Below are 27,431 nucleotides of genomic sequence, written 5' to 3'. Positions count from 1 at the left end.
CTACACAAGCTTAAAGTCCATGTAAAGCAATAATAAATATGTGTTCTGAGTTTGTCACACCACAGTAAATTGTGTTATTAACCACTCAGCCAAATTTGAATGATTAAAAAAAATCGCCAAGTAAGTAAAATAAGTTATCAAAATCTTTAAAAAATAAGCAGTATTCTCTGCTCTCAAATGCTGGGGGCGTGTCCACTGAGGGCACTGAAACCACGCCCACTCCTCTCTCAACTGTCAAACACAACTACAACAAAAATGGATGGATACAAGTTTGAACCTCCAGAGCCAGATTCCAGTTCAGAGGACAACGACCAGCTACCAGAGAATCAATAGTAATTTTTTCTCTCCCTTTTATGCAAGTTAGCAATATATAACTAGCATGGCTAGCATGAATAGTCACATAAAGTTTAAGCTATCAATAAATAACAGATTAAAACACATGTTGCCAATTATTTTTATTATTATTATTTGTCTGTCACAGATCAAACTAACAGCCATCATGGTTTTAGTTATGTTGCATAATAAATATGAAAATGATGTGAATAAAATGCTACAGCCTTTACAGTAACTAGATCTTAACAACTAGTGTGTGTGTGTGTGTGTGTGTGTGTGTGTGTGTATGAGGGAATATTTTGTGGATCCTCCACAGTAGCACTGAAGCTGTTTTGGAGGCTCGTGGGGGCCTGACTCCATATAAGACACTTGGTTTTTCCTTTCATTTGAAACCCATCTTCAACTACACATAGTTGCAGGTCTTCTGACTGCTTTAGTGCGGATTGCTGAATATCATCATTGCAAAACACACAAGCTGAGCAACAGAATATGCTCAAAAAATCCTGAACACAAAAGTGGTGAAAAACTGTTTAACGGTCTAACTGCACAATTCAGTACTACATAGTTAACAGACTTTGTAACATGTTTTAAGCAATATATTTCTAACATTTATAATGTGTTTAGAAACAAATTTCAGAATTTTTCTTTACACAGACTTTAAAGAGGTTACTTCCAGGGTTTAGTATTGCACTTCCATAAAGTTGGGGGACTTGCAGGAGACAGTTAAATGAAGCAGCAGAGATTTGCTCAATCCTTATTTGGATTGAGCTCCAAAAGCACTGGATCCTACATTTCCCATGATACAATTTGATAGTGTTTATTTATACATGTAAGACCTTCGCTCCCTGACCTTTATGTGTAAAATCGACTCTTTAACATTGTTACCATCATTTCATATCTTGAAATAATGATGACAGTCCAAATGGCTTTTGTTCTTACTTGATGACCACTGCTACTTTGTAAATCAGAGTTACATCTAACATGGCCCTGTCTCAGCACACTCTTCAGGACAGAATGTCTATGCGGTGTATCATGTACATGAATACTACACAGCTGTAAATATAGTGCCTTTAAGCTTTAAGTTGAAACGAAATGAAAATTGTGCTCTTGTGTAGGCTGACAGAGGTGTAATCATTCAATGCCATACAAAAAAATCTTTGAAGTAGTCAGGACATTGGACTCAAGTTCATCATCTTCTTCATCTGTCGCTTGAAGTGAGCCCACACACTGGCTGCTCTGCTCACACAGATTGGGGGCAGAGTGTTTCCCCACAGGGGTGCCAGACGAAGTCAAGGACCAATGGTTTGAACAGACTCTGTCAGAGGAAGGGGTGGGAATATAAGAAAGGACGCCATTCACCAAAAAATGCCAGGGGGCTTCAAGGGCATGCCCCCCTATTTGAGAAATGGATTTTAATAACTTGTTTATGCTGACCAAGGAAAAGAATATTTATGTCCATAACGTCTTAAAGAAAATTACAACAATCACACTAACAAGCCTCCAAATGGGAGCATGAGGATTGCCAGAAACAACATCATTGGTCAGATTCTTGTGTGTATTAACCATTTTTACTGCCTAAGCGGGTATTCAGACAGAAAATAGCATTGCAAAAAAAAAGCAAGTGGCAGCATTGGTCCAGTTTGAGTTGTAGCTTCTCGAGTTTCAAGCATGGGAGTATTAAGAGAGCTGGAGACACTGCAGCGAGTCAGCCTTGCTGCCAGTTTGTCCCAGTGGCCAACTGCAGTACTGTAACAAAACAAAAAAATCCTCTGTGGCCCCAAAAGTATTTTCCCATTAGACTATCATAATAAAAGAGACGTCTGTAAAACTGTTGACAGGACAGTGTCCATGTCCTGCCGCAGTATAAGGACATTTTACAATGCAGTGATAAAGTCTGCATAATAGTCATAAACTTTACGCAGATTACAGTGGATTATCTTGAGTAATTGCATTGCACTTGCTGCATCCTTATCACTCTGACAGCAGTATGAACAGTGCAATTGAAACCTTTTGATAAAACTCTTTCTTATCAGGTCCACAATGTTTTGCTGTGGCCACATTTCCAAATTGTGCAAGCAAAGCTCATCTTGCAACACAGTGAATCACCCAGGAGGACTTTAAAAGTTTGGCCAGAGACAGTAGAGGGGAACAGTGATAAAATCTGCCTGAATGGGCTTTTAATTAAACAGTATACTGTATAACCATGTCACTTTTGTTTACTGCTGTAGTGATTAGTGATGTGGTGGCCTCATCATCACTGTTCTAAATTAACCTTCATATGTGGAAGGCCACAAGTTTCACCTGTGACTAGGTTAAATCTTCTCCTGCTTGTTGGAGTAGTAAAGTCATATTTATTCCATTTTCCATTTAAAGAACATATTGCATTGTGCATTATTTTACAGTAACTGCATGCCATGAGTTATCCCCTTCAAAAAAGCTTGCAAAGCCAACATGTTTTTCTTTGCTTTTTCACAGTTTATTTTGTGCTGCATTATTTATGTGGGTACCTAGGAGCTGAAACTGGACAGCAATGACAAAACAAGAACAACAACAATCAATGTCAATGGAATTAATGCAATTTTGTAATGTAAAGAATTAAACCACAGCAACCTGTGACTTCAGTTTCTACTGCTAAAATAATGTGACGCTTATTCGATGGAACCAATTTGCATGCTCAAATTAAGTAAGTCAATGTTTGGTATCTTGTTAGGTTTAAGACTCAAGTTCTTCTACATTGACTGGGTCTATTCTATGTTCTGTCAGTGCTTTATTAAACGCTAATAGCATCAGACTTTGTTTTTCACATCCACTTTTCCATATTAAGAAACATGTGGGCACATGAGTCCATCCCAGCATGCAATAGGTGAAATGCCACTAACTCCTGTTGAAGAAATGTTGAAAAAGGGTTTCACTAATTGGTAAGTATGCTTATAAATAAAACCACATTGGCAACTGATAACATATTTAGAGTTATTTAAAGCATTTACTTAAATTTAGATTGCTAAATATGAAATGTATGGTGTGTTTATTAAGGTAAAACAAAGATAATGTTCATTTTAAAAACACTTATTCAATTTTGTTTATATTTAGGCATTACTCATCAGTTTTTCACTTCAACTAGCATAACTTATTAGAGTGAATCCTTATACAACAACAGCACCCAACCACAGCAGACACAGAAAAAATTGAGCATACAGTCAGAATTTATCCTGGAAATACAAAAAAGAAAGTCATGTGCCATCACCTCCCGTTAGCAGTGGTGACATTTGCTGGGCTGGAGGCTTACTGGAATAAGAATCATAAGATATACTATCCAGAATTTCTGATTAGATTGTAATTGGAGCATTGTGTTTTGCAGGTGTGTGTGTGTGTGTGTGTGTGTGTGTGCACATTTGTGTGTATTTCTGTGAGGCAGAGGGCATAAATGGGTTATGGGACCTCTGGATGTTTTGGGGGAGGGGTAATTGCACCTCCTGCCATTGCTCAGATCCTGTGACAAGGTTTGCCCTGAAGGGGACTGTCATGTTACCACTGACCCCTTGGAAAGATTGTTGCCATGGCCACAAGACGCCTTAATGAACTAATGAATCACTCTGGCACACCTCAGCTCAGACACATCAGTGTCTCGTTGAGGGCGCAGAGGGAGGGAGGGAAGGGGCGGGGCCAGGACCCCATATAGACACAATACAGGGTTTGGTTAAAGCAGTCCAAGGGACCCAGGTGGCCAATTGTTCCCAAATGTAGTGAATCAAAATTTGGTCAGGGCAGCTCTTAATCACCAGTCGACAGCACACTTCACATTTATTCTTCTCTGATTGCGTTAACATGGTACCAGGCCAACTATTTTCTACTCACATAATGGAGAGACTGTAACCACTTTTGTGTGTATTGTGCTATGGTATGTGGAAATCTTCCTTGGCTTACAAGACATTTTGTCTTATATTCAATCAGTCATATAAATTATTCAGTCCTGCATTCCTAATCACATTACACTTTTAAGGAATAGTTCAACATTTTAGGAAATAAGCTTATTTGCTTTCTTTCTGAGAGTGAGATGAGAAGATCGATACCACTCTCTCATGTATGCTGGAGTTAGGATGTAGTTAGCCTAGCTTAAAGACTGGAAGCAGAGGGAAAAAGGTTCTGGTTCTGTTCAAAATGAAAGAAAATGCCTACCAACACCTCTAAAGCTCACTAATTAACTTGCTGTATCTTATTTGTTTAATCTGTGCACAAAAAGAAATGTAAAAATGACAGTTAGTGTTTTTAGGGGGAGTTACGTACTGGAACTATTTCTTGGCGAACATCAGCCAGGTGCAGTGACTGTATATCCTGAAGTTTTGTCATCACAGAGAGGTTGCCAGATTTGGTACCATCATGCCTGCAGAGAGACATATACCGAAACCTGTGCTAACAAACCATATCTGGCAACCTACGTGATAGCTTGAGAAGCTGCAAAGAATTACTCTGCGGATTGATAAACGGTTGTTCGTCAATACATTTTCACATCATGTAATTCCCTCTCAAACCACAAATTGTCATTTTTACATTTCTGTTTGTGTACAGATCTGGAGGTGTGGTCTGACCCCGATCCTTTCTATGACAAAGGAAAAATAAGTAGAGACCACATAGCTTCATTGCTTTGGGAGACTCTTGAGGGACCACTTTAACATACAAGACTAGGGTGACTAGAGCTAGCAAGCTGCTCCACTGGCTCTGATTACCTTCTTATAGTATAAGTAATGTTAGCCTAGTTAGCAAGGCTACAGAAAAGTAGTCTACAGATGCCTTTGGCTGTCTTGGTGTCCACAAGCCCTGCCAACATAATTTGCATATTGAGATCCAATCACAATGCAGGCAGAATTGAGATAAACCTTATTAATGCCGAGTGAAAATGCAAAGGCCTGTGAAATGTGTAATTTTCCAGATAACATAGATACAGATCGCACGTTAATACCAATTAATACCCAGGTGGAAATGGGGTCATAAAGTGTAACCTCAAGATAGTGCTACATCGTGGGGTTTGATGAGAGTAGTGAGACTCCACCATACAGTGTTTATGGGCAGGGGAGAGATACAAAACAATGAGCCAAAAGAGGCTAAAAACTGCATAGGCTACATAGCTGGATGTTAATTCTCAGTGGATTCAGTACTACAGGCATTCAGTACTCAAATCAAAAATATCACTTGATGCAGGTTTAACATTGATTTCAGTTAATACAAGTAATTTGCTAAAGTACATTAGAAAACTATGTAAACCCAGAAGAGTTTTGTCAGTTGTATAAATATGATGGGAGTGTTGCACCCACAGCCAACTCCACCTCTGATACATAATACAGACAGTTATAGTTCAAATCATTCTGAACATTTCACCCTAACAATAAGCGGAGCAGCTTTGTTGATGTGACTCTTGAATGTTTACATGTGTTCAGTAAAACTGGTGAAATTCAATTCAGAAAAAACAGGGATTGAATTGAAGCGCTGCAGCCTTCAGGCAGCCCTGATAAGACAGCTTTAACCTCCCCCTCCTCTGCCACATAAAGACTGCAGCCCATTCAGCTGTTTACAGCTCCACAGACAAGAAATGAGAGCTTAACTGCTCTTTCATGAGGTGTTCTCACGAGCTGAAAACCTGCATTTAAAATTAGAATTTATAAAATGTAAGCAACGTCTTCAACAGACCTGATGACAGACCTTTAAACATCTCACATACTAATGTGAGATACTGTTTCTTGTTTATGCATTGAATGGTATGTTACAGAGGGTCAATATTGGCCCCTTGAAACTGGCCCCCTGTAACTTGACTGACAAGTCCAAGTGCAGTGGCTAACACTATTAACCTTAAACCATTCAATCATCCAATCACATAAAAGAGTCAAGTGTGTAGTATTCCCAAAGGTGGTAACTATTCAAGGCTGACTATTCACAGTGTTCACGGTAGCAACGTTTTAAAGGTTCCTCTCAAAGTGCAGATCAAAACTGTATGTATGTTGGTTTTTATCCTCGTTGATCAGCTGACAGATTTTAGTGGGCTTGATGTGTTTTTCTTAGTGAGACTTAAACACAGTGAACCACTGTTATTCTGTTTAATCTTCTTATTAGTGGTCCTGCTGCACGCAAACGCACTTTCTCTTTAACCTTTTATTGGCTTAGCTGAAAGAAGTTGTTATTCTTAACATGTATTACAACTGAAACCCCATTATGTTTTGTGTTGGTTTATTGTACTTTTGGTTCAGTGTTGCAACACTATTTTGTTTTTGTATTTTTGACACTATATGAGCTTTCCACCGATCCCACCCTTAAAGGGACAGTTCACCCCAAAATCAAAAAATACATACATACATTTTCCCTCTCACCTGTAGTGCTATTTATCCATCTAGATTATTTTGGTGTGAGTTACCGAGTTTTGTAGATACGTGCCGTAAAGATGTCTGCCTTTTTTGAATATAATGGAACTATATGGCACTCATCATGACCCGGTTACTCAACATAATCCACAGACCTTGTTGTGAGCCACTTCATTTAGGAACTATCGGTAGAAAGAAAATAGTTCCTACATGAAACTGCTCACAACAAATCTGTGGATTATCTTGAGTAACCGGGTCATGATTTCTGGAAAGAGACATTGCTGTTGAGTTTTTCAAATGTACATTTTTTGGTGCTTTGAGCACCATAAGCTGGGTGCCGTATAGTTCCATTATACTCAAAAAAGACAGACATCTCTACGGCCGATGTCTCCAAAACTCGGAAACTCACACCAAAACAATCTAGATGGATAAATAGCACAACAAGTAAGAGGAACAATATGTATATTTGACTGACTAAAGGTCAACTGTGCATGCAAGATATCTCTTAATGTAATGGGTAGATTGCCACTAAATTTGCTGAGCACATTCACTCTTTTGGTGAACACTTTATTTTACAGGTCATTAATTTCCTAATAAATTCCAGGGATGTTTCCTGGAAAGAACTTTGTAATTTGGTACTAATTAGTGGGAAAAAATGTTTTTTTCCACCTGAAAGAACAGCTCCATTTAAACCCTAGTAAATATTAACTTATTTATTATTTTGAATGTCATTCATATGTTTTGAATTCTATGCTTGGCTGTCAAAAGAAATTAACATTTTGCATGTTAAGCTGACCTTCTATCTAAAAGAAATCTCTAGATTATGTTAGCAATGAACTGGGATTCATTGATTGGAAGTGCAACAAGTGTTTATAATGTCAGTGCCGTGGCAAGGGGTTTCACTTATTGAGCTTCACCCCTAAAGCCTGGAGAACCCCAGGACCTGTATGAAATAGAAAACTTACATATTATAACTCTTGTTCTATGAACAGCAATGAAATCCCTTGGAACTCAGTGGGTCCCAACCCCCAGGCCATGAAACTTTTGCTACTGGAAATCCTATTATTCAGCAAAAAAACCCTAAATAATAATTTTATAACTTTATAGGCTATTAAAGACCATTTTTGTGGTAATTACCATGAACTCAATGCAGTCTGTTCTGTCAATTCCCTTCCAAAAAAACACTGAAATAGATCATCAGTATGTGAGATAACCCGTCCATCGTCACCAACTTTCAGTATTCATCAAAGTGAGTATTGTTGAGAGGTATATGTGTGTATGTATGTGTGTGTCTTTTTTTTTTTTTTACTAAGTACCAAATAAAGTTATGCTTCAGTTGTAGCTATGTTTCATTTTTATGCTCTTGTGTGCTCTCTTTTCTTTCTATCCAAATTGTGTACGACAGGAACAATTCCTGTTTCCGCCTCATCTGCAGAGTGAACACAGGTATAAGCTCTGTAATGGTAGAAAGAACATGGAGCATCATTTGGATTTATTTTGAGCCCTTGTTACAAATGTGTGTATACTCACTGCAGCTTTGTTTTATTTGCTTGTTTACACCTCAGCTCAGTGTGGGGGCACATGATGATTTCAAAGGGAAATGGTAACCAGGGGAAACTGGAAATAGCAGCGACCAGCGTTCACCAACAATAGCTGCAGTGAAAGTAACAATGAAAGCTGAGGCAAATGGAGGCTTTAGAAACCTTTTTTACTCTGTTTTGTGCTGAGAAGATGGAGACAAAGGCAATAAACCAGATGTTGGACAGAAAAGCTTTTCAACAAGGCAACACAAGCAGTGATGTGATATTTTAAACCAGTCACAGTGGGGGGCTTGTGTGTGAAGAATGTGAGCATTTCAGCCCTCCAGCCTGTGCAATGCCCTGCAGCGCCTTGTTCTCTTAGAGTCTTCAGTATTGGAAGTACCTGCTAAAAATTGTTTCTACAGCAAATATATGACCAACTTCTTCACTTCTCGGCTACAGTGAATTGGAAAGCAACCAGTTCATTCTCATCACAGATTTATCAATGTGTGATAGGCTCCAGCCCCATTGTAACCCTGTAGGGTCATGTCCGCTGTATTGTTTCTGGGAACTTTGGGGTTTAACACTGTCAGGATGAGTTTACATTACACATACTGTAAAGGAGCTTTATGGCTGCGATTTGTTTTTAGACTTTATATCTTCAAATTTCACTGTCTTTAGGAAAGATTATTAAAGGCTCACCTTACCAACAGACTCCATGTTGGTTTGTCCCTTCATTTGTCACTCATCTGTGGGTTGCACCCAAAAATGCAAATTGTGTTAATTCAAAGAGTCATTTTTAAAATTTCTTTTCAGTTTTACGGATAATATTGGATGCGTTTGGGGAAAAAAGTCTTTCTGGGCTAGACATGTAAAACCCTGAATGTCGCAAGCAAATTCAGGCGAAAGGCACTTTTTTAAATGAATGGAATCACTGGCTAAAGTTATACGAGCCATGTTTAAGAAAAGCAAGTACACACACACAGAGACACACACACACACACACACAAAGTAAATTACTGCACTTTATCATAAAATGACAGCTGTAGTGCTACGTTGACAATGAAAGTGTTTCCTCCTGTGATTTACAATGGACCACTGTGTATGTACATGTCCAATGAACGTGCTGCACGTGACATGCTGACTGTGCACTGCAGGAGGCTGCGGGGTGTTTATTCTGCACGGTGCAGGGTGATTGTATTCAATCAGATGGGAGACAAAATGTGTTGTGATTAATTTTCTTTTTGGCTCAGACCAAATTGGCCATCTGGCTTACAATAACACACAATGTGTGTGGGATTGGGCCTATTGACCCACTTCATTGTTCATTCGTTGGCCCCTCAGGGCCAAATATTTCCTATATCTGGGTCAAGGACTCTGTAGGATGCAGCAGAAAATGTGGACTCCATATATTTATATGAATATATAGAACTGCAGTGTGTTTTGAATTGTCTATATTTACTTTGGAATATTGATTTGTCTTTGTTTGCTGACTTAAATAAATGTGTCCACTTTAGAATGATGATGGAACATGTAATATGATTTTGACATCTCCAAGGATGATTTGTGGTCACACCAAAGAGGAAGTAAAAGGTGCATAATGATCTCATACTATCACAGTTGTGTGAATCTCCAGTTTTGATGATTTTCATGGGTTCTTCAGTGGGTTTTGGCAATTTTACAAACCCTTAGGCACACAGAACCCTCTCATAACCCTTTGGATAATGTCCAACATGCACTGTCATCCAGGTACAATAAAGCTTCATTCTTTTTTCTGAAAGGAATTCAAAGAGCTGGGGAAACAGCGAGCCTGGCTGTGTCTTAACTACGCCAACGACACCTCAAATGCTCACTAATTAACATATTGTATCTTGTTTATTTAATCTGTACATAAATTTACATGTAAAAATGTGTGGTTTTATGGCGAGTTATGTGCTTGACTATTTCTTGGCCAGCAACAGCCGGGCACAGTGTGTCCCAGAGTCTTTTCGTCACAGTGAGGTTCCCAAGGTAGGTACCATTGTGCTTGTACAGAGACTAAAACCAAAACCTGTTCTCACCGACCGTATCTGGCAACCCACGCTATAGCCAGAGACACGGCACAGGAGTGCTGGGTGGATGGATAAACTGTTGTACAACATAACTGACTTACTTAAATAAAAGTTTGCATGTCTCTGAATTTCCTTCAACTCAATGACAAAAGTGTTGCTAATGTGCCTTCACCACTCTGTCCAGTGTATTTAACCAGCTGAGTTCTCCAGCTGTTTATATGCAGTTTTACTTACTGATTGGAAAAAGGCATTTTTGTGTTTCTCAGCTGATCATAATTGAAAATATTGGCTCATTTTCTTCCTGTGTTTAGGAACATTAATGATACTAATAATGTAAACACACCTTAACCGTTCTGTGTTTTAAAAGACATGTCATTTAGTTTGGGAGGGACAGCAGATTTCAGTCCTGCACTTGAATTTTGTGGGTGATATGGTCCTTTGGTTTACACTCACAGATCACACACAGATCATTCCATCAAGCCTTTTGGCAGTAAATTTGGTGAGATCTTTGATTCAAATCTCAACTTTAGGAAGAAGTTCTAGAGAACTGTCATGCTTTCTTCAGCTAAAAACTATTTCCAAAATCAGACTGTTCTTATCCTTCAGTGATGTGGAAAAGGTTGTAGAGGTGTGGCCTCAGGATAGTCTCTTCTTGATGTTTGCAAGACCAGTATCTACCTACAGGCCTCAAGTATTTTCTTCCAGGGCCCCTAAACTCTGGGATGTGCTTGAGACTCACATACAACAAACAATAGAAACTGTTTACAGTGAGGTCTGTGGATTATGCAGAGTGACAGAGACATTTTTTCTGGAAAGATATGTTGCTGCTGAATATTTAAATGTCATTCTGCAATGCATAAAGCCCCACAAACTAAATTCTTGCGAAGGCAGAAATCTCAGGGACAGGTATCTCTAATTCAAATATTTCTAAGACAAATAAATCCAAATGGATGGATGCCACTAAGGGAAAGTGAGAAAAAATACATACATACATATATATATACATAAAAGCAGGATTATATCTCTGTGTTGTATTGGATATGATATACTGTAAAAGTTATTTTCTGTTCATCAGCACTGCACTGGTTGGATTTTAAGGTTTGACTCCAGTCTGACAAAGAAATACTTTGAGCAGAAGTAGACACTTAGCGTGTTCCAAAATTCTGTTTGATGGTTTAAGAGGTAAAAATGTTAAGGCGCATGGCAAGCAAGTTTGCTCCTTACTGTCTGCTTTTCGTGGTTGCTATAGGAACCCACAGTCCAAACCTCTAGAAAGCCAGAATAATCAGCTCTACAGAGTGGGGGAAGTCCTACATGGTTACTCCCAAAGAGCTGTGTTAAATTAAAGATGAATTCTCTTTTTTCTTTCACACTCTGCAGGCCATGAAGATCTCACTCACTCTCTCAGATTTCCTCATCCCTCATGCTCTCATTTAACAAGTGGATGTAATCATGTTCCCCTCATATTAAATATGCATAGATAATTTGGCACTCAGTTCATATTTCAAGAGGTGAAGGAGCTGCTGTCGTGGGACTTAATTTACTAATGAGGAGGGGAAAGATTTGAATCTCGTAGCTGCACAAGCACAGAGGTGTGTTACATGACCCTTATTTTGTTGAATCATTTACTTAAATGATATGCATGTATTTCACTTCCTCTCCACTGATTGGCTATATATAATGTTGGCTGTTGTCGGTCTGGATTGCGACTCCCACTCTCCTCTACAGAGAGACGGCAGCACATGTGCCAAGGTTAATGGGCCAGATTCGAACGCAGATTGTTTCAGTTACATAGTGAGGGCCGTAGGACATGTTCACACCTGCTTGGATTCATCCAAAATTTTAAGGTTGAACTCCTTAAGTTTTTATCGTTTTTGCAGATGAGGATGCTGTCATTCAAAGTCAAATACACACCAAAATTAAATAGCTGCAGTATGGACCGATGCTAAAATGTTGAACTGTTCCTTGGTGAAGAATAAACTCAGTGACTCATTTGAACTCAGCATGATTTGCTTATGTCTCTCACTAGAATAAAATTTGAGCCAGGCTAGCTGTTTCTTTCAGTCTTTATGCTAAGCTAAGCTAACTGGCTGCTGGCTGTAGCTTCACATTTACTGTACAGACAAAAGAGTAGTATCGATCTTCTCTTCTAATTCTCGCCAAGACACCAAATAAGCACATTTCCCAAAAATGTCAAACTATTCTATTCCTTTTACTCTTTGTTTGTATCAAGTGAAAATCTACAAGTAGTTTCAAACTACTGGTGTCAGCATGTTGTGGCAAAAAGCTAATTCAACCTATACAGTTTTAGATTTCTTGAGAAAAAATACTAAAATCCAATACGAAATGTATGTAAGGAATGTAAGTTCCTGGACAATAAACCTAAATGTTAGAACAATAAAAAACACCACAAAATACAGACACAGACAAATCACCAACATAAATCCCCAAATTTCAGTATCACTGTAAGCTTTCCAATGAAAGATCCCCGTGGCCACTTCTGGATCAGTCTCTTTTCAGAATCACCTCTTCTATCATGAGCTACTTCCTCTCCTTGCCTCTCATTTAATCAGTCTGTCCCAGATGGAAGCTCATCAGCGCTGCCCTCCTCTTTCATATATGCTCTGTGAGAGAAAGCTTGTGTATTTTGGACCTACTCAACCAGAGACGCCCCCCTTGCCCTCCCTGCTGCTGCTGCTAGAGTCGTTCCCAGGCAGGAAGAGAAGGTGAGCACAGATAAGAGGTCTTTATCTGGGTCCCAGAGGGAGGTGGGTTAAGTTTAAGGTGAAGGTTTGACATGGCGGCCCGTCTGCTTGCTCTGGCTGTTCGCTCCCTCCTTCTCCACCTCCTGATGCGAGGCTCAGGCTCAGTCCCCGATCCCCATGTCCTTGGGCTCATTCTTGACGGCCCCCACTGCTCCGGCTTTAATGAGAAAGATGAAAGAGGTGCAGGCTGGGAGAATACCCAGCCCTCCTCCTCTCCTTCTACCACCCCATTCACTTTGCTCCTCGTCCCGTTTGTTCAGCCCAGCCTCGCTCTCACTGGCCCTCCAGCACTAACTCTTCCAAGACTTTTTGCTAGAGTGGGGGAAGTTCTACTGTAATAAATTGGAAGTGAGGCTGGTTTCCATTTTAAATTTTTCAGGTATTATTCCCTCTGATCTTATGTGCAAATTTCTTTCCATCCTTTATGTCTTTGTGTCCTGGCACTGTGGCTCTACTGTAGATATGTTTAAATCATAAAGCCTAAAAAATGCAGCTTTATTGAAATCTTTTCAGCCTTCTTTTCTTATAAGATCCAATAGTGTAAGTTACAATTTTATACTGATGATGATAATGATGATGGTGTTCATAAAGTTTTTAATTATTGTGTCATGCACATAATACCTAGCCCTCTTTTCCAGGTTATTGAGGCAAAGTAACACATTAAAACTAAACAGCCAAGTCATTTATATTTCTCAGCTGTTTCATTAAACGTACCAGTTCTAGTTACAATTATGTACATTATATTCTGGATTTAAGGTCATACAGCTCTTTGACTGAATAATTATTTTATGCAAAATTACGTCAGAAAATACCCACAGTCTGCTGTCTTGTTACCAATTCTTCTTTTATTCTGCATGCACATGACAACGTATAAACCACAAATGGTCCTCTTCAGGTAAAGGTGAGGGTCTGAGCACACTTGCACATGTACATTAGCTGTAATGACATGTCACACACATGCCCTGGTAGCAGAATGGTTAAAATGCATACCAGATAACTGCAACGTGCCTTGTTCTGTTCCACCTGGGAACCTTGGTTGCATGCATCATGTGCTCCAATCTCTGCAGAGACCAGCAGCAGTGACCCCACCAGGACTCTCCATCAGGTACAGGGATGCAGGTGTAAAGCTCAACAGGGTCTTCTTTCCCAATCGATTCTGCCAAGCCAGTTCGCTTGACTGTGGTTTGACTAGATAGTAGGTAGGGACAGTGGAAATCTCGTTCATTCACTCATGCGCGTCACTAATTAGCAGTACCCAATCCCCCTGATTTCACCCCAACCGACCTTGCCCTTTGAGCAAATCCTTATCCCGAAGTTATGGATCTGATTTGCCGACTTCCCTTACCAGCCTGTGGCACTCAACCCCAAGCTAATTAATTCCGACTAAAGACATAAATATTTATAAATGAGTAACAAATATATAGTTTAATTTTATTAAAATGAACTTTTTATTTTAACAAAATAATTTCTTAAAACAGCTGGGCACTATTTTCTTTGCAAACATCACTCAAACAGGAAGAAATAGAGCATTTATTGGGGACTATTTTCAGCGGCGGATTAACACACATACTAGTGAGTATTTACAGCAGCAGGAGGATGGTGTATGTGGGATTGACTCAAAATAAACTACTGTGGTCGTGTTCATCGTAATACATGACATGTATTGTATTTGTATTGTACTGAACATGAATTGTATTATCAATTACCCTATTCCCAGATAATGTGTGACGTGTCATCACAGCTGTATATATACAGATGTGCTCACACCCGCACTTTTACCTGAGAAAGACCATTTTTGGTCATAACATCCATGTTGAATAAAAGAAGTATTGGGAAAGAAATAGCAGTTTGTGGGTACTGATTTTGTTTGTTCATTTTTCTGTGCTGATAGTCGTTACCCAACACCTCCAAAGAACTCACGGATGTTTATATGCTTCCTGATGATTGCCTGGTTTTAGCAAAATGAAACATGGATAAACTGTTTAGTTTCCTTTTATATTTTTGTAGTATGTGGGCATGTGCCTACGCTGAGAGCAAAACTAGATAATCTAAACAAGTAACCTCTTATTCTTACTTCCATCTGGTATAGCTGACTAGCAGTAATTTCTTTAAAAAAAGAGGTCAGATTGACATTAAAAGAGTCCTGACTCCAGTTGTGGCCCTAGAGTCCCGAGTGCAGCCTTCCCACTGAGGTTTGATAATTGCCTTGTTCAAACTACAACAATGATTCTGAACCACTCGCTGATTAGCAACATTCACTCAGTGAAACTGATGATTGACCTTGATGGCATGTGAACAATAAGCACTACAATTCAACACAGTCCTGCAGCACCAGATGGCACACAGTAATCACCCTCAAGAGATGTGATCCATCTGGAAAAATGAGTCCCAGAATCCCCGTAAAAAAAAACAAGACTTCAAATAAAGAAAAGTGTGATAATGTTTGTCCAAAAATAAAGAAAAGAGTTTCGTGTAGTAGGACCCAGACCATGTTCACTGTCAGCTATTACAATTCAATGCTTCCACCTTGTGGTCATTGTGATGTAATACAGTAATACACTAAATGCTTCAGATAAACTCTTGAATACATTTGTGCATGGAACAAGTACTGTAGATTTTGTCCACCGTCACTTATATTGGAAGCTTGTTAGGACGGGACCGGCAGCCAGTACGAACAGGAGGAATGATTACAGCAAGCAAAACCTGTTTCAATGTTCATATGAACACCCGACTATTGTTTTAAGACAGGCTTGAAAAATTGTGAGCCTATCCTTTAAAATGTACTTTGTGTTCCACACAAAGTTAAAAAAAAATGTCAGAAACACTCCACAACAGTAGGTTAGGATGAGGTTATACCAAAGACACATTATAGGTACAAATATGTATTAGAAGATCTTAAAATACTGAATGTTCATGTTACAGTAACAGAGTGATCAACCTACTGCAGGCATCCAGTAGCTGCAGCAGAGTGATAAAATATATTCACCAATGATGATGTGCCACTACCTGTAACATAAGGTTAACAGTGAAAACAAAAACAAGTGGGGGTTTAGAGGAGTGTTTTATTAAGCACTTTCTGTAAAATATATAGCAGCTGCTGAGTAACAAACTATTGATTTCCTTAAATAAATATGATGAAAATAACATTATTTCTTTATTCAGTAACACTTCTTTATCAGACCTGACCAAGACAGAAAATCATACTGAAACAACCTTACAGTGTTACTTAGCAAGACCTGCCAAGTAGCTGATTGTTTTTTTTTGTTGTTTTTTTTGACAGGTCCATGTGACAATGTCAATGGCCTACCTGTACAACATGTTGCTTTGACCATCATTTACACAAAAATCAAAAGGACTTAAAATCAAAAGCACATTGAGAAGAGTAGCAGTACAGGTAAATGGTCCACAAAGACAACAATCATAACATCAATAAAGGGCTCTAAAGAGAATATTAGAGCTATGGTAACTTTGCAAATTTTCTGTTCCATAAACAGGAGGATTTTTGGTGATTCTGCCCTGTTCATTATAACAGTCCTATAAGGTCTTGGACTTGTCCTGGTTGTTCATGTATTTCTGGTAAACCACTCCCAGTGTGGTGAAGAAGTTTCCCATGAAGAGCACCATGTAAGAGCAGCCGCACATCACAACCTACACCACAATAAAAAAAACAAATGTTTCGAATGGACTGAGTTATGACTAAGAAGAAGTGATACAACATTTCTGGCATCAGCTGAATAAAATATTGCTGAGTATCACATGGAAAGTTTGAGCATAAGATGACACATGAACATAAAATGAAATGAAAATAATTAAATGTTGAATATAATGACTAAATGCAAATTAACAAATCAGAGAGAAAAAAATCATAGTCTAGGCATTTAAAAAAAGTAGGGCTGAACAATTAATCGAAATCGCAATATGGCCAAGTGCAATATCCAAATTGCAGAAGCTGCAATTTTTGATAAAAAGTACAATGTGTCGCAACATACCATTATAAATGAACCATTGTGGTGCTACAGAGATGTCCCAGCCTACAAATCATATTCTCCAGACGTAAGGGAACAAGCTTGTTTGGTACAGACCCCGGCAAAAATCACATCATAATTTTTTTCAGTGAAAATGAAATGCAAAAATTACTACTAATTACTACTATTATTACTACTACTTCCTACTAAAATTGTGGCTCATATTGCAATGGCAATGTCTGTCAAAATAATCATAATATGATTTTTTTTGCATATCGTTCTGCCCTACAAAAAGATAAACATTTTTAATGGAACATTGAAGCTCTCTGGTGTACAAACCTGCCACTCTTTACACTCTGGGAGCTGAAACATCCTGAAGAGTGTTATGCTGTTGTAGAGCTGCCAGAACTGAAAGAGCAGGAACAGTCAACAGTCAAGAATGCTCTAAACTTTGGAGATATTCACCATGATTTTTTTTGGGTTGATATATATTGATATATATTATATTTTTAACCTTCAGAATAGGCAAAGATACATTTCCATATGTTACTTTTTTTTTTTATAAAACCTAAATTAATGAGCCATTAATGTAAGTAAGCAGTCAGCACTATTAAGAGAGAGGCTACTCACATGACCAAAGAACAAGAAAGGAAGGAGGAAGGTCAAGCCTCTCCACATCCAGGACTGGAAACCCTCTGAACACCAGGAGAGGAGAGAAGTGAGTCACTGAGCTGAGATTAATTTAATCTATCATTATCATTAGAGGATATTCCTTCTGCATTGCTACAGTGCATACAAGAGGATTACGTAGACATGACAGATAATGGAACACACAGTTGACATGAAACAAGAAGTGAACATGGCCCATATGTAAAGTAGATATTGAGACTTGAGGATTTAAAAATCCAATAAAAACTACTCTTTTTCCCCCCCTTACATAAACACATAACGTAAACATTTTTGATAAGGATCCCTCAGCATAAATAAAAAGAATAGACATGTGCTGAGTGAAACATTGAACAGTTGAACAAGAGTGCTAGCGGTTTGGTCAGGCTATGTCTGGCACAGCGTTGTTTGAGCTAAATGCTAACAAGCTCACAATGACAATGCTGACATGCTAACATTTAGCAGTTATAATGTTTACCATGTTAACCACCTTAGTTTAGTGTATTAGCATGCTAACATTTGCTAATTAGCACTAAACAGAAAGAGCAGCTGAGGCTGATGGGAATGTCATGAATTTTTCAGGTATTTAGTCATAAACCAAAGTATTGGACACATTTTAACCTGAAGATGGCACTAGATGAAAAGTCAGGGGATCACCAATAGTTATTACAATTCATCCTGAGGCGGACATGATTGTCTGTACCATGTCCTGACAATTCATTAAATAGTTGTTGATACATTTTCCTCAGAACCACAAATGTTAACCTGCTGGTGGCGCTAGATAAAAGGTCATGGAATCACCAAAGTCATTAGGGTTCATCCTCTGGGGACAATGAATGTCCATACCAAACTTCAAGGCACACATTTTTATGTTTTCTAAATATAAACTGACAAGCTGCTGACTGACAACAGTTTAAACTGCACTCACCGACTGTAAGGTCCATGTTGTGTCTTTCTCCCAGAGATCTGAGTCTGTACAAACAGCCACTCTGGTAGTAGTACTGGAGAAACTGGACAAAGCCTACTTTGCAAACAGAAAAGAAGAACAACAACAACAAAAAAGTTGTTAATTGTTGGTCAAGATATCAGTTATACAGTATGTTTTTATAGTGTTATAGTTTAGTACAGAAACAAAAATAATCATCTTTTTATGGTGGTTCCCAACCTGGGGATCAGGACCCACAAGGGGTCACAAGAGGATTAAAGGAATAAGAAAGAAAAATATTCCTGTTACACAAAATTATGCTTTTCTTTTTTCTAGAGTTTGCTTTTTTTTGCTTGTAAAATACTGGATACTTTTACCTTTTCAGGCCTCGAAAAATCCTTAAAATGAAACAATATGAGAAGGAAAAATCACTGGATCTTGAGTGATGAGGTCTGGAGCACACGATTATAGTTAGAGCTTTATAATATCAACATAAAGCAGGACTTCAGCATGGATTTTATTTTTTTGTTCAGTTGCAATTGAACAATGTCCACACTCCTGTCATATCCTGTAGACCACAAGTAGACTTTGCTTCATTTTAAGCCAAAAACACTAGGAACCACTGACCTAAACAGTATTCCATGTTGATTAGTACATAGTGTATATGTAAGTATGTTGTGTGGAATTGGGTTGCTTGAATCTCTTACTTTGGTATAGGCAGTATGTTAGGAACTGGTTCCTAAACATCTGGTAGAGAACACCTTCAGGCCTGCGAACAAAGACAACATCCAAACTTTCATTACATTCAAGTGGACAAGAGCGAAAGCATTTTGATGGTAAGGTTTCAACAACAACCAGTCAATATATTATTCTAATATTTTGGACAGTTAGGAGTGTAAAACTCTTCCTCTAAAGAAAACTGGATAACATCACTCACCAAGTGAGCATGACTCCAGACAGGAAGGTTGACACATAGTGATGGAAAACCCACCAACCTTTGATCCTGAAACAACATGGAGGACTGAGGATAGTGTATGTAGTACTGCTAGACAGGATACCAACATGCAAGGTTATGATGTTATGCTAGGCATAGATACAAGCTAGGTCTGTGTGAACATTGCAGAACATTATAAGAATGTTCATATGCAGTGTGTGTCACAAAAACATGAGGGGAATTATACTGACGAATCTACTCAGAGTCACTTAATTACAAGATTTCAATAAAGTATCTTTGAAAATGGATTTGGCTCAGTGTTCAAAGTACCTCTCTACATTACAAGCCTTTATGTGACCAGTTTATCTATTATCATTATAATAAAAAATAGTGGAGACAGTAAATTTGTCGCAGACCTTGAGCCGTTGCTGATGAGGATACTCTCCCGGATGGTGAGTGTGCAGTAGTACCACACCAACAGGAAGTTGAACATGGCATCTAGGGCTCTGAAACAACAACAAAAAAAGGGACATGAAGATGTTAACCACAACCAAATTCACACATAAATAATTCAACAAACTCATTTAATCATCCACACTGTCAGTCTACACTGGCCGTGCAGCAAAGGCAGAAGTCCTCTGTCAGTTCTGATCTGATCAGCCACATATCTTAGTCATAACCAAATAACCACATTTAAGAGGTTGATTCACTTTTTTTGTTTAGCTAATGTGCTATATATAAACAGTATATGAAAACAGGCCAGTATATTGTGATTGGAATTTTGATATCGGCCTCAAAAATCCAGTATCAGTCAAGCTCTAGCATGTATGTACCAGGAGTTATCTTTATTCCTTAATAAGTGAAGTGAATTAGGCCGTGAATTAATAATTTTGTTAGGACATTCCCTTAGCTCCAAGAACAAAGCTACACTGTTGCACTGAGTGACAAGTTCCTTCATCACGATAAACATGGGCACTGTAGTTTATTTTCAGTCGATCCCACATGAACCATCCTGCTGCTGTAAATATTCACTGGAGCACCTAAGGTGTATTAATCTAGGAAAATAGCTAAATTGGGTGCACTATAGTACTGCAAACATAAACAAGATGTTGGGAAATCTTACCTGTAGCTGAACAAAAAGCGGCACGTGAAGGAGAACATGAAGAGGATGACCGTGAGGACCAGTTTAAATTTCTCATATTCATCTTTGTAGGCAAATCTGTTTGGTGAAGTAAACAGAAATTGTGTTAATGTGCTGTTGACATGACTTTACTTTCAAAGACATTTCTGGGTTGTAAGAAAATGAACGTCAATGTGACTTACTTTGACTGTTTGTTGAGGAGTGTTACATTGACGTTTCCTAAAACAAGAGTGAGGTATAACCTAAACAGGAAGAGATGTCAGTCACTTACAATGCGAACATCTTTGATAATTTTGTTGTTTTAAAATGTATTAGATCTGTTACACAACAACAAGCTGTTATAACTGTGCCAGTACAACTACTTTGAACAGTTTGACATTTTTCATGTTTGCTCCACTATGGAAAATTATGAAACTCCCCTCTGTCATCCAAACACTCCAACAATAAATCATATGACAGAATCAAACCCGTTCTTCTTTGGCAGAAAAGCTTCCATCTCAGAGAAAGCATTTGCTCTGTCTTTCATGGAGTACTCGATTTCAGCAATGGCATCCACTTCATCTGGACCTAATTTGGGTGATGGATGGTTTTCTTTGCATCTAATGATGGAAAAAAACATTATGACATGTTTATAACACAGCACAGACTTGCATACATTGGCTTGCGCTTGATTATTACTTTTTTTGCATTTTCAATTCTACGACTGCCCTATAGCTAAAAGGACATAATCCCTCACTGGCTTCCCATCCACAAATAGGGATAGGTTCAGATAGCGGGTTCCAATTTTGATCCAGTTCCCTGTCAGCAAAATACCCAGATTCATTAAGCTCTGACGCTAACAAATCTTTTATCAAACCTTTTATCACTCCTCACTCTTTTTTATTAGCAAAGAGCAATGGAACACATATAAGTAGCATGTTTGTCATTTTTAGCCGTCTGTCGCAGGTTAAAATGTCAGACATCACCGGCAGCAGATAAGATCACTTGCAGCTAATTAACATTAATTCCATAACAGCTAAAATGAATGCAAATCTTGGGTTAATATTTTCGCACACTGCACATATTCTTCATACTGTGAACAATTGCACATTCTTTAGTTAATATTTTCCATATTACATCATCTTCGTTTTAAACACTACACAGCTCTTTTCATTTTAAAACAGATACATTTTGCATATTTTTTATTGTAAATTTCTAGTAATTATTTTTTCTTTTCTCTTATTTTTATATGTATCATTTAACTGCAAGTCTACATTTTTATAACTATTTTATTATTATCATGATCTTACTAATCTGTATCTATTTTAATGGCACATTTCTTCTGTTTATGTATATGTTTTTATTTCACACTTGCTTTGGCAATGTTAACATCTGTTTCCCATACCAATAAAGCCTGCTGAATTGAATTGAATTGAAAAGACACATTGCTCTAACGACACTGAACGACCGCGAGTTGACTGTGTGTTTTTGTAGTTCAACAAGGACCAACAGAGTGGCAACTCAAAATTATCGGCTGTTCACCTCACTTCAAATTCAGAATCTCCCAGTTAAACTTTGATTCGTATCATTTCAACATATTAATCTGATCAAGTTAATATTCCTGAATTAGGAACTTCAGTATTTGGAGTCAAGTATTTTAGTCAAGTACAGAAGGCTATAGCTGTTATTTGAATGTGTCCTTAAATTTTAGTCTAATTAACATTTCATATATTATGCCACTCATCTCATTTTCAGGTTGTAGGTACAGGTTGTGAACATTAATTAGGCTGCCACTAAAAACTGCTTTTCTGTCTTCTCAGTCAACAAAAGGTGATTAGACATCTTTGAGTTGTAGTTATTTTAGCCTATAGTTACCTGCAAATGTTGAAAAGTAAACCTAACAAGATTCGGTAAGGGATTCAAAAGGATTTGGATTCAATAAAATGCTAGTGAACCCCATCCCTTCCCACAAACAGTGGCCCTTGTGTCCGTTGGAATGCATGATTAATCCAGCACTACCACTGCATTGAAATTGACCTCAGGCTCTCTGCGGTGGTGGGCGACCCGTGCACCCAAATCTTCTCACTGCCCTGAAAATCGGAGGACTCCTCATACTCATCACCATATGTTCAAGTTCAAGTTTATGTTTGTTTGTAGAGCACAATCTCATGCAAAAGCAATTTAAAGTCCTTTACAGAGAAGAAAGTGAAAGCTAATCTAAACAAAAATAGGTGCAAACCTCAAATCAGAAGGCATGCTTTAGATGCACAAACACAGACCTGGGGCCAGACAATTGAGAACTTTAAAGACCAGGACCAGAACCTGTAATGAACAGCTACCCAGTGGAGATGTTTGAGAATCAGAGTAATAGGATTGAAGTTCAGGTCCAAGCCAAGATATGGGCTGCTGTATTTTGAATGAGCTAAAGACGTTTATTAGCTTTTACAAGAAGACCATTAAAAAGGGCATTCAAGTAATCTAGTATGTTGTACTCTATTGACCTGCTCTTGCACAAATACTGCCAGCATATTCTCAATTAAATTGCTGATCAATACTTACTCTTTTAGAGATCCAGTGAGCTCTTTCAGTTTCTTCCTCTGACGTGCTATAGCACCAGAGCAGCTCTCTTGCAGTTTGGCCACTTCCTCAAGTTTCTGTTTGTATAGACGATGGGTGTCCTGGAGGTGAAAAAATTAATATATAAAAGTTGTGTTGCAAGAATCATGCAAGTACATCAACTTCAGCAAATATGCCGAAATGCTTCAAGTGCTACATTTAGAAACAATACGTTTAAAAATAATAATAAATAATTTTATGGGCCATGGTGCAGTCTGAACAGATGAGTTTTCTGCTGTCCTGATGTTGATGGGGAGCTCGTTCTGCCATTGTGGAGCCAGGATACCAAACCGTCGTGATTTTGTTGAGCAGTAGCTGGGCCCCCCTTGCAGCGAGGGAGTAAGTAGCAAGCCGACTGGCAGTAGCAGAGCGTATTGGACGGGCTGGGGTGTATGGTCTGACCATGTCCAGGATGTAGGATGGGCCTGAGCCATTAGGTCGCTCAGTCTTGTCGAGGTTAGAGTGCTGCAAAATTAGCTGTGTTGTAATTGTGATCATGTTTTGACATCCACAGTAAGATGCTTTGAGTTTAGAGTGCTCCGGTGCATTAAATCAAGCAATTTCTATTCATAATTCAATAGTCGGACCAGTCACTTGTGTTCCAGCAACAACAGTGGAACGTAACTATGTACATTTACTCAAGTGTTGTGCTTTTGTACAAGTTTTATCCTGAGTTGAGGTATTAAAATCGATATCAGGAGAGAAAAAGCTGGATCAGATTCTTCCCTACTACATTTCAGAGATAATATTGTATTTTTTCAATTCATATATTTGGCAGCTATAGTTACTTTGAAGATTAAGATTTTACAAACAAAACAGTACAATCAGCTTCTAAAAAATGATGCATCTTTCTATATAACACTACAATGAATTAAAATTAGGTCGACTTCAACCAGCTACAACATTGAGTGTGACTTACATAGTATTCCATCAGTAATATCAATCCAATAATAATAATCAGTGGTGAAAGAAGTATTCAGATCCTTAAGTAAAAATAATAATACAACAATGTAAAAATACTGTTACAAGTAAAAGTCCTACATTCAAAATCTAAGTACAAAAGTATTAGCAGCAAAAATGGCCCCTGTAGCTAATCATCATATATTATATCGTTAAATTTTTTATACTGATGCATAAGAATCATTTTATTGTTGTAGCTGGTTGAGGTGGAGCTAGTTAACTACTTCATATACTCTTAGGTAGTTTAATCCAGTGGTTACCAACCTAGGGGTTAGACCCGCTAAAGGGTCACAAGATAAACCTGGGGGTTCGTGAGATGATAAATGGAGTAGGAAAGAAGAAAAAACAAAGCTCTGCTACACAAACTCGTATTGATATTTTGAACTTTTCTCTAATCTTTGCTTTTTTTGTGTGAAATATTGGATAATTTGACCTCTTTGATCCTCAAACAGTTATTAAAATGAAACAATCTGAGAAGTTTAAAGGGTAAATGTCTCTTTGGTGGAACTGCTAACAACTCAAAGACATCTGAAACGTGAGAGAAGCCCCACCTAGATAATGCTTTTTTTGTAAGGGGTCAAAAGGAAAAAAGATTGGGAACCACTGGTTTAATATTCTGTCTTATTGTATTTTATAAGCTTAGCCAAAAAATTAAAATCTTGACCTCAAAAGTAACTAGTAACTAGTGGAGTAAAAAGTACAACATTTCCCTCTGAATGGTAGTCGAGTTGAAGTATAAAGTTGCATAAAATGGAAAGTAAAGTACAAGTACCTCAAAATTGTACTAAAGTACAGTTCTTGAGTAAATATACTTAATTACATTTACTTTTGATACCCTTAGGTTTTGCTGGTAATACACTATACTTTTAAAAAGGTACTGTACTTGTAACAGAGTATTTCTTACATTGCGGTAATGCTAGTTTAGGATGTAAATATTCTTCTGTCACTGTCCAGAACTTCCTAAACTCGACAGCAGACAAACATTTTGACTACAGTGGCACCCTTAAAGTTATACTTTTATCTTTAGTTACTAGTTACTTTACAGATGAAGATTTTTGCATACAAAACATATGAAGAGCTTTTAAAATATGATGTTTTGTTATAAATTAAACAGTTGGCTATATACATATGTACAGCTGAAACACAACTATTTTGATAATCGTTTGTTATTTTTTAAGCAAAAACATTTCATGGTTCCAGCTTCACAAATGTGAGGATTTGCTGCTTTTCCTTTTAATTATTTCAATAATTCTGATTTATTTTTAAATGTTTTTGTACTATTGGTTGGACAAACCAACTAACCAAGCATTGTGAAGGTGTCACTTTGGGCTCTGGGTCATTGTGACGGCATTTCTCACTATTTTCAGGATTTTTACAAACCAAACAATCAATTAACTGTGAAAATAATCAGTCGATTAATCCATAATGATAATAATAATTTATAGTGGCAGTCCTATACAAAATAGTTAAAAATCAGCTCCACCTCGAGCAGTTACAACAATAAAATCCTGCTTCTACATTAACGCATGAGTAATAATAATAATAATAATGTAATGATATAATATATAATGGTATAACAGTCACAGGGGACATTTTGATGCATTTAGTACTTTTCCTTTAAATACTAGTAAATTTTCCTGATTATACTTACATACTTTTACTTAAGTAACATTTTCAATGTTTACTTTTACTTGTAAACTAATGAACTAAATCGTGGCTACCGAATGACAACACCCCCACTTCCCGGTATGAATATGTTTCGTATATTACTGTATGTGTATCTATGATTGTAACACAGACTTGTGGTTTAAACTATTAAATACCACGTTGAACCGACACCCAGGGTCCCGTCGTGGTGCTTCCCCAAAACAGCGTCATACTGGGGTACTATGACAACCGTCCCGGTGAGGTGAGAGTCAGTTGTCCACACTATAACATAGTTATACAACAACAATAATTTCCTCTAACGTTTCACAACATTTTTGTCTCTTGGCTGTCACAGGAGGATACAGTTATCTTTAGCTGCTGAGGGCGGATCCCATTGTCAGCCTGTGTGCCCACCCACTCCCGACTGTTAGCTTACCGGGGCAGGGCACACTTACTTACATAGCTGAGACAGCTGTTTAACTTACCTGAATTTGTTGGTAGTTCTTCTCTAAATCCTCCCATTCGCGTAAACATTCAGTTAAACCCGTTGGACTGGACAACATTTTCTACTTTGACATCAGGAAATCTCCTGGAGTTGGGTAATATTCACGCTCCGCTGAGCAACAGTTGTACTGTGTGTCAAAGCTAAACCAACGAACAAGAACGACTTCCTGTCAGAGCCTTCAGAATAAAAGCTTTGGTGACTACAGTATTTTAGTGTCTACATTTCTAGATAAGGGATCTGCCATTTCCCAGTAATGTCCTGCTGATGGTTTCCTGGAAAATATGTATTTGTTACTAATTTTAGGGGAAATGGAGACCTGATATTTTAGTTAGTTTAGTTGTGTTTAATAGTTGTTCTTGATTTCCAGAAGACTTTCTTTGATATAACTGCTCCATTTAAACCCAAGTAAAAACGCAGTCTTCATTCATTTATTATTGTAAACTCTATTCTTCATATATGTTGAATTATATGCTTGACTGTAGACAAATTGCCCATTTCTGTATGTTCGGCTGATCTGATGCTGGAAGTTAGTGGTGGAAGAAGTACTCAGATTTTTTATGTAAGTAAAAGTAGCAATACCACACAAATACTCCACTACAAGTAAAAGTCTTGTGTTCAAAATCTTACTTAAGTAAAAGTACATAAGAATCAAAATATACGTACCAAATAAGTACGTATATAAGTACCAAAAGTAAAAGTACTCATTATGCAGAATGTCTAATTTCAGAATCATACATATTATATCACTGGATTATAATTTGTGATACATTAATATGTAAATTACTTTAATGTTGCAGCTGGTAAAGATAAGGCCAATTTTTATTTTTTTTATATACTGCTGGGTAGCTTAATCCATAATAATTTATTAGTTGATTTTATTTTGTATTAATAATCTGAATCTGCAAAGTAACTAGTAACTAACATTGCCAAATAAACGTTGTGGAGTAAAAAGTACAATATTGGCTTCCAAAATGTTGTAGAGTAGAAGTATAAAGTAGCGTAAAATAAAGTACAAGTAACTCAAAAGTACAGTACTTCAGTAAATGTATGTAAACTGTCTTACAGTCCAATCTAAAA

General features: G+C 37.7%; 1 protein-coding gene across 2 annotated transcripts; it reads right to left on the bottom strand.

Annotated features, from left to right (window-relative positions):
• Positions 1–16,058: 16,058 nt before the first annotated feature.
• On the bottom strand, positions 16,059–26,525 carry tmem120aa (transmembrane protein 120Aa). Of its 2 annotated transcripts, none has more exons than XM_044221734.1 (12): positions 26,335–26,525; positions 23,186–23,304; positions 21,115–21,246; positions 20,830–20,889; positions 20,630–20,725; positions 19,923–20,012; positions 19,510–19,575; positions 19,280–19,341; positions 18,576–18,671; positions 17,612–17,676; positions 17,321–17,389; positions 16,059–16,664 (listed from the first exon to the last, which is right to left on the bottom strand). In XM_044221734.1, exons 1-12 carry the CDS (start codon positions 26,410–26,412, stop codon positions 16,551–16,553), a joined length of 1,047 nt encoding a protein of 348 aa, XP_044077669.1. In that variant the 5' UTR covers positions 26,413–26,525; the 3' UTR covers positions 16,059–16,550. The 2 variants fall into 2 exon arrangements, with proteins under 2 accessions (XP_044077669.1, XP_044077670.1); XM_044221735.1 differs by having other exon boundaries at positions 18,576–18,668.
• Positions 26,526–27,431: the final 906 nt, after the last annotated feature.

The sequence above is a fragment of the Siniperca chuatsi genome, linkage group LG14 (assembly GCF_020085105.1).
Source record: "Siniperca chuatsi isolate FFG_IHB_CAS linkage group LG14, ASM2008510v1, whole genome shotgun sequence".
Lineage (NCBI taxonomy): Eukaryota > Metazoa > Chordata > Actinopteri > Centrarchiformes > Sinipercidae > Siniperca > Siniperca chuatsi.
The sequence above is the reverse complement of the archived record's forward strand: the minus strand, read 5'-3'. Positions and strand labels throughout refer to the sequence as shown.

Coding starts and splice junctions, on each gene's coding strand:
- tmem120aa (XM_044221734.1), bottom strand. CDS start 26,412: ATGTTGTCCAGTCCAACGGGTTTAACTGAATGTTTACGCGAATGGGAG. Junction 20,013..20,629: donor CGCTTTTTGTTCAGCTACAG/GTAAGATTTCCC, acceptor TTGTTGTTTCAG/AGCCCTAGATGCCATGTTCA. Junction 17,390..17,611: donor CTTTCTTGTTCTTTGGTCAT/GTGAGTAGCCTC, acceptor CTGCTCTTTCAG/TTCTGGCAGCTCTACAACAG.